Source organism: Saccostrea cucullata, unplaced genomic scaffold (assembly GCF_032062105.1).
Source record: "Saccostrea cucullata isolate Sc308-1 unplaced genomic scaffold, CSIRO_AGI_Scuc_v1 ctg834, whole genome shotgun sequence".
NCBI classification, from domain to species: Eukaryota; Metazoa; Mollusca; class Bivalvia; order Ostreida; family Ostreidae; genus Saccostrea; species Saccostrea cuccullata.
Window position 1 is genome coordinate 37,189 of NW_026925114.1, and position 8,640 is coordinate 45,828.

At 33.3% G+C, this 8,640-nt stretch overlaps 1 protein-coding gene across 2 annotated transcripts; it reads left to right on the forward strand.

Moving 5' to 3' along the window:
* Positions 1-5,356: 5,356 nt before the first annotated feature.
* Positions 5,357-7,325, forward strand: LOC134268079 (uncharacterized). Of its 2 annotated transcripts, none has more exons than XM_062750278.1 (2): positions 5,357-5,457; positions 5,616-7,324. In XM_062750278.1, the coding sequence occupies exons 1-2, from the start codon at positions 5,451-5,453 to the stop codon at positions 7,049-7,051; spliced, it is 1,443 nt and encodes a 480-aa protein (XP_062606262.1). In that variant the 5' UTR covers positions 5,357-5,450; the 3' UTR covers positions 7,052-7,324. The 2 variants fall into 2 exon arrangements, with proteins under 2 accessions (XP_062606262.1, XP_062606263.1); XM_062750279.1 differs by having other exon boundaries at positions 5,369-5,426; positions 5,616-7,325.
* The last annotated feature ends 1,315 nt before the right edge of the window (positions 7,326-8,640 follow it).

Below are 8,640 nucleotides of genomic sequence, written 5' to 3' on the forward strand. Positions count from 1 at the left end.
TTATTATGTTTTAATTAGGAGGAAATTAATCATGTTAGTACTGCGCACCTACAGCATTCACGAGATAAAAAATGCATTGAATATGATGTCAGTTCGATTCATTGATAATATGGCTACAACCATTTGTTTCGCTTTTTTCTTGTCATTATCCATAATTCTTGAAAATTTGATTTTTCAAATGGGGGTCTTCCTGACAAATGGGGGTCTTCCTGAGGCCATGTGTTTATTTCGTCCGCCATTCCTCTGTCACTTAGAGGTCCAATAACATTGATTTTAGAATAAATGCGACCATAACAACATCAAGACAAGAAATTACTAAGTAATAATCCTTAGGTTATATGACTTACTACTTTTATTTGTTGCATCGCGTCGCCTGATTGATGAAAAAACGCAATTTTAACCCCACTCCAGCAAATCGGAAAAACTGTTCTGTTTATCGCTCGAATTTCCTTGTTCATATCATTCCACTGGGCACGTGTTTGGCATTTGCATATATCTGCTATGGATATAATATTTAATTTTTCATGGAACATGTCTTGATAATTTGTTGGTTTCTTTAAAACTCAAGAAAAAAGATTTTAAAAAATGTCCTAAACATATGTGTTTACGACGGGTCTCTTTTCTGTGGCGATAGAAGTTATTTTCAAATGGGGCTTTGCAAGGAGGATGCTTAGCTTTTAATTTGAAAATGTTAAACAATATGCGGTGCATGAAAAACAAATTGTAATTACATGTATTACAATCGAAAAGTTGGTACATGTGTCTATTTTGATTAGCAGTTAGATTGAAAAAATAGTCAGTTATAGGATTTCCTTCAGGCACCTCACATAAATAGCTAGATTGTTTGCGATGACCCACACATTGTATGGAGTAATGTTTGGAAATAAAAACACATCATGTCTCATTATGTTGACAAAGTTGTAAGCTCTCACTATAATACGAAGTTTGATAAAATATATTGAGTTGTTTCTTTGAAATTTAGAAGCGAGCACAATGTTTGCAAAGAAAGATCCATTGCATATGCTATGTCTATCTTCGCAAAAAAAGTGAGAGGCTGCCCCCTTTCCCGAAACTCCTATGTTTCTTTTTCAAAATAGTGCCAAAGCTTCAGAAATTTTCCAATTCTAAGTATGTGATGGAACATGTACTAGCCTTATATTGTTAAGACCACTTTTTATAAAACTATTTGGTTGCCCTCTTTCCCGACCTCCTGCCTAGAAATGGCCCGACTCAATTTTTTTACATCCCATTACACGATTTTTTTTCGTCATACGTCATAAAATCGTCATACGACGTGCGCATGCGCCAATAAGAAGAACGCAGCAGTAAGTTGACTGGCTCAAAAAAACAAATTGCGGAATTGTTTTCTTTCATTTTTCGTTTGAACGCAGTGATAATAATAGTCTACTGTATAAAAGGCGGTCTCTTTTAGACATTTTTGAAAGAGAGATATCTCTTAAGATAAACTAAGAGAGGTATCTCTTTTACTTAGATAGATATTTCTTTAACTTGGAAAGATATCTCAAAAATTAAAAGAGATAGCTCTCTTGGTAAATGAGATAGCTCTTCTCCGTTCAGAGATATATCTTTTCACGAAAGAGGTTCTCTGAAGGAGAAAGATATCTTTTCAAGTAGAAGAGAAATCTCTTTTATATAAAGAGATGTCTGGCTAAGTTAACATCTCTTTAAAATGAGAGATATCTCTTTAAGTTGGGAGAAAAAATCCCACAATGATCAATGGTCCTGAGTGCTCAGTATAGACTAAAATTTGTAGTCCTGCATCACAAGTTGTGGCATCTCCATATGAGTGAAAAATTTTCAAGAGGGACGTTAAACAAGAAAAAAAAAACGAATAAAGGATTATGTTTACTTTGTGAAAGTGCAAGAAAATCAAAAACATCCCGATCATTATACCAAGAATTATATATATATAGTAATTGGTATATCAGTCCGTCTATCTGTACAGCTGTCCGTCTGTCCGTCCGTCTGTCACGCTTTTGGGGTACCGATCGCTTATCCGCAACTCCTCTCATACCACTGGATGAAACTTTCACAGAATCTTTATTGCCCATTACCATTATGACCTCTTATTTTACTGTTTGATCCGTCACATATTTTGGGTTTCCCATAGCAAAACATGGACACTGCCATTATGGGAGGCGGGGGTGTCATTTGGTGAGCTCATTGCTCAGTGTACCTTTGTTATGTGTTACTGAGGGCATGAGTTTATAGTGATATTTTCTATTTAGAAATTTTAATTTTTCCTTATATACCCCCGTTAAATTTTATAACATTTCAGCAACAAAACAAATGTTCAGCAAAGAATTCTCATTTATTTTGATTTGTTTTAAAGATTAGTTTTCCGTAAATAAATGTAGGTTATTCAAAGGAGGATAGCCAGATCAGTTGATATTTACAAATCTTGGAAGTCCTACAAACAAAGGTTTGGAAAAATCGAAGAAGAATATTAGTCAGATAAATTATGATAAAATACTCGAAGATCAAGATAATAGTTACATGGATAAGGAGAATAAAGAATAGCGAATTTAATCTACGAATGCAAGTTCAACATTGCTAAAGAGTGGCCATCATATCTAATGATAAGTTCTCCATTTGAGATTATTCCCCCTTCCATTATCATTATTTTCCGAATTCAACTTAAATTTGAAGACAAAAGGTGTATATTTATAACAGGTCTGTTTGTATCTCCATTGTCTTCAAGTATACACCTCGCGCAACTCAAAAAAATTAAATGCAGACATGTGTAAGATTGTATGAAAAAAGATTTTCAACGCCAGAGTATGATGAGCACTAAAAATAGTTTGGCCCTATTTTTAAACTTTAAGTTACCATGATTAAAATAAAACCAATTGTAATATGCAAAAGACGTAATATTTTTGACAAGAAAATTGTTAAACTTGCAATTGGTTGAATTTATTCATGTTATTGTAAAGGTTTATTTATTAGTTGACTCTGTCTTTATTATTTTCTTTCTGTATAGAACACACCATCTTCGCTAGCCAAGGGTTTCTGATACTCTACTCTCCTCATAAATCATATCAGAAATCCCTGACTAGCTAATATGAAAATATACTAGTTTATATTTTTTTAATGAAATGTTCTATCTAGGTAATGAAGTCATTCACATAATCACCACAAGAGAACAAGAGCTGAGAGTGGACCTTCAGAAGATTTCTGAGGCAAAAAAAATGTTCGCCAAGTATTCAACGTTTTCTGTGGAAAAGCAAATACGGCAAATACAAGTTGAGAGTAAATGGATAGAGTGGTTTTGCAGGAAAGTCCATGTATTTTATTATCCCTTGACACAAATAAATGCATGCCATCATCTACTCAGAAAGACTTCGTTAAGCTTTTGATCTTAAACGCCAATGCAAGGTAAAAGTGTTATTTAAGTTTCAATATATTATAATATTGGACATTTCATTGAAGTTTGATAAAAATTATACGTTTTAAGCAAAAATGATACTTGTCAATTAATTCATATTTTATCACATATTTACTTACTGATGATGACTTAAAGTACATAATTGAAAAAAAAAAATGAAATATAGAAGAATCCATTTTGAAGGGTAAATTTTATTGAAGGAGATAGTCTAGGACCTCATAATGGGTGGACATTTTCAACAAAAGATCAAGACAACGACAGTTTGGGAAAATGTCACAGATCTTCTGTAAGAACGTGGGCCTCTAGATCTGTTGTTTGGTACAACTTTGGAAATGATTATCGCTCCTTAAAGTACTCGAGAATGATTATCAGACCCAAAAGATGAGACTGTGTATAATATAAGCAAAAAGATCTTCTGTTCTACGTTACTTTTTGTATTGAATTATCAAATTACTAGAGAACAAAAATTGCATTTCTTGTCAAATTTATAACTCTCCGTGGAGAATACATAACTTTCCTTGATCAATTAAACTAACAAAGATCGGAATGGAGTCAAAGGTAAACATAAATCATGATCGTAAAGGTATGTAATGGCAAATATTAAATTTGATATGCTCCGTTGATATAACATGCAGGTATTTATTGGATTTACATACACAATAGATCCTTGGAAACTTGGGTATTGTTAGTGTCAAAGTTAGAGACAGTCTTAAGCTTGCAATGGTATGGTGGCATATTTCTGCCCTCTACATGGAAGATAAATTAAGTTAACGCAACGTGCAAGAAAATTATGTCAACATGCAAAATGATTATGTCTACATGCAAGTTAATTATGTTGACATGCAAGTTACAAATTTTGTGTAAGAATCTGATTTTAATATGGGTAAAATGATTAACGTAAGCCCGTATCTGACATCGTAGATGCAAGATGCAACATATGACAAGATGCGGTTTACTTATGTTAACATGCGAGATAATTACATGTATGTAGACATGCAAGATATTTATGTCAACATGCATGTTAATTATGTAGACATGCCACTTATTTATGTGAACATACAAGTAAATTATGTTAACATGCAAGATAATTATTTTAACATGCTACTTAGTAATGGCAACATGCGAGTTATAATTTTACATACAAGATATTTATATCAACATGCAAGGTAAGAAGTTGCATATCAACTAACATATCTTGCATGTAATCATAATTTTCTTGCATGTTGACATAAATAAGTCACATGTTGACATAATTATCTTGCATGTTGACATAAATCAGTCGCATGTTGACATAAATAAGTCGCATGTTGGCATAATTATCTTGCATGTTGACATAATTAAGTTGCATGTTGACATAATTATCTTGCATGTTGACATAAATAAGTCGTATGTCTATATAATTATGCCTTAATTTATTTATTTAATCTATTTCCTTCGAGTAAAGTTGATAAGTCCAATGCTAGATTGAAACGAAACAAATAAGAAATTAACAACAGCGAATTTGATTTATATAGTCATTTAACACAAAAGCAGAGCAATAACCAAAGCCATACTTTACTTAACGGAGCAACATCGTTTTTCACTTTTAACGTGATTTCTGAATCAAATTTAACCTCACAAATCAATTGCATTTCAAAGATATGAAAAATGAATACAAAAAAAACAAAAAAAAAAACAATGACAATATTAATTTTTACCGACTCCAAAACAGTTTGCTGAATGAATAATAAAATGTCAAAACGTAAAATTGAAATGACTGAAAGCTCAGGTGAACCACAATTTTGCACATTTTGTAAAGAAATATAATATGAGTATGGAATACATGTTAATATAACTTAGCTCTCAGACTAATAGTCTCAACAAACAAACTCTGTCAAATATACTGAAACATGAAAAATACTGTTTTTTAACCCTTGGCTTTTCAAGTGACAGGTGTGGGTCACCGTACCAAACCAAAGTGAAAGAGGAAGTCCAACAGTGGGAAAAGATAAGGTTTAAAGGTGTGAAAAGGTGTAAAAAGGTATTCATCTAATATTTTAGAGCAATGGGAGGTATGTATTAGCTTCTTTGCTGAGTCAAACAGTGATTACCAGAATCTTTTTGATGAATTTAAGATTTGTGATGGTATGTCTGTGCGAGGCTGTGTGTCACACCAAATAATTTCTTGTTTTCATTACTTTGAATGAATGCACTTAACTTATAATTTTAGATCAAAATGACGCTATGCAACGTGCCTTTCTTAAACATTTGTACAAGTCCAGATGTAAACTTCAAGAAGAAGAGGACACTATGAAATTCATTGAATCATGCGTGAGGGATTTTGTCGCTAAAACATGTTATCTGGTCGGAGAGGCAAAGCCAATTTTCAAAATTTCGCAAAACATTCCCTCTGGAAGCTTCTATGAAGGGACGAAAATTGGAAAAACGGACGAGTTTGACTTTATGGTCATTTTGAAGGCACTATCTGGAGCTGACAAATTACAAATACATGACGGGTGCAATCCGTGGTATAAAAAACTTGAACTCAAAAAAGGAGTTCACTTTGGTCAGAGGTATATGTGTAATTGCCACATGAACACGGAAACATACGGAAACTATTTAGGGAATCCCCAAATACTTGTGGGCGATTTTTGGAATAATATTTCATCTGTATCCAAATCGAATCCATTATGTATAGAAAATTCAGAGGGAAAACTGTACTCAAAAGTTAATGAGAAACAAAAATTACTGTTTAATTATACCAAAAAGCCTTTAATGTCGGCGTCAACAGAGTCTGGTCTGGTTCCTTTGAACGATGTGAATATTGGCGTGGACCTGATGATGGCCATAGAACACCCCTGTCCAGAAACCATAGCCTCTCAGCCTTCTTTTCCTTCACAATTCAAAGATATGCTTCACAGCCATGGCTGCCCCATTATCACAAAATCCTGCCATATTGAACATTTTCCACAGCCAACTTGTTGGTTTATTACTTTCGCAGCGCTAGAACTGGAATTGATGAAAAATATGGACACACATCACAAAGAATGCTACAAAATTTTGAAATGTTTGTTGATTGGGGAGGTTAATTTTCCAGGAAAATGCATGAATTTGTCATCATATGTTCTTAAAACAGCTTTTCTATTCCATGTCTACGGATCAAACAAATGCACACATTCAAGATTTGACGCAAAATGCATAATTGAAGTTCTGAACTACCTTGCCAATTGCTTGTTTGATTTTGATATGCCTTGCTTCTTTGCAAGGGATATGAACACATGGGGCTACGTGTTCGAATTTCCTTGTTTTAGATGGCCTGAGTATGGCATTGGCAAATGTCCAAATCAAATTGTTACGTTTGCGCTTTGCTGGATGAAAATGTGGTATAAAATTGTCCAATTTTTGAAAAGAGCAATTTCAAAGGAAAATATAAATAACAAAGAAAATTGGATACGAGTAACTGACAAATGTGATTATATCAAAGGAGTAATATTTTACGTGCTTGAGAGATATTCCACAAGATCCCTCATTGAAGTGTTCAAAGGACAGCTACCCCAAACAGAAATATCTGGACTGACTCTTGCCTCTTGTTCTGACCAACAATTCATGGATTACATTCAAAACATGAAAAAATATCACAATATACAGCTAGATATGTTGTTGTGAAAATCATAGTCTTTATGTTTACATCTAAATTAGAACGATACAGTCCACTTGAGGATAATATGTGGTTTGGGTTCTTAAATCAGGTTGAAAACACGGAATTCTATGACCTCTGCAAGGAATACAGTTTCTACTGTGAAAAATATATCTGGATACGACCAAAACCTCCTGTGTTCTGGTCCCAACCCGAGATTTAAAATGTTTTCTAGTGTGTATGTCTGTATAAGTAACATTCAAATCTATGCAATTAAAATATAAAAAAATACGTTGAAGTACGAATTTTGTCTCTTTTTGTTATTGTTTTACTGCTAGATAAATTGCTAAAAAAATATTGGTTTCAGCTAAAGTTTATAGTAATTTTGGTCATGTTATTTCATATACTACTATTGCGTAATTATTTTTCTTTTATTTTCCGTTAGTAATCTGTTGCTGATATGCAGTTTGTTGTTTGCAAAATCGTACGTAGAAATTGTCTGAAAGTGTCAATTTTACCTTATGGCTCATGTTCTAAAAAGAAGTGTAGCTGCTGCATTTTTCATTTTCTTCTGGGTATAATTTAATCAGAAATCAATTTAAAAGTTATCAAAGAAAGACAGACAGTTTGAATTTTATAATTTAATAATTCTTTACATATTTTCTCCACGTAAATGATCACCCTGGATTAAATCCTTCGTGAAAACTATGCATTCGATGAATTAACTCTTGCTCTGTATATTTCAGCAGACCCATTTACAATATAACATTTTAAAGTAAAAATATGGTGTTTTCCTATAAAGGATTTCTTCTAAAAGAGTGCATGACTTAAAAAGTATTCAAACAACTTTGTGAAATTGTTCTTGAAGAAGAAAATGCATTTGAGTTACTTCATCAGAAACCTCTAGGGAGTATAATGTTAAGAAGAGTTCTTATATTTTTTATCAGAAGTTGAGTTAGATAAAATTTAATTCCAGGAAAAGATAATGATGTAATTCGCTGTATCATATTTCATGGACAAGCAAGCAAAATAATTTTATATTATTTTCAAACGATATTCAATCAACGATTGATTGATTGATTGTATATTGTTTAATGTCCCTCTCGAGAATTTTTCACTCATATGGAGACCCCACCACTTGCCGGTGGAGAGCAGCAAATTTTGGCTTAACTCGACACTCAGGGCCATTGAGCAAGGAGGGATATTTTTCATGCCAGCACCTACTGCGACACGGGACCTCGGTTTATACGGTCTCATCCGAAGGACCGGTCTTCACGTCCCACAGTGGGATTCGAACCCGCAACGTAAGGATCGACTCCTTATTTCGCGACTCTAGAACAGACGCTCTAACCACTGCGCCACGCGATTCAATCAACGAAGATCCAAGTGAATATAATGTATTGTCAAGTAAAACTGAGCAATTTTTGGTCATTCAGAATTCACATGGCCAAAAAGATCCAAAGAAAATCTTGTTTTTTTCCTCATGTTCGATATTATTTCATATTAACAGTTTTCTTAAAAGAAATCACTTTGACGGTTTCTTTGCCTTCATGCTACTGAAAATTTATAATAACTCTTATAATAATAATTGACAATTTGTACTACATGTAACTCTGAA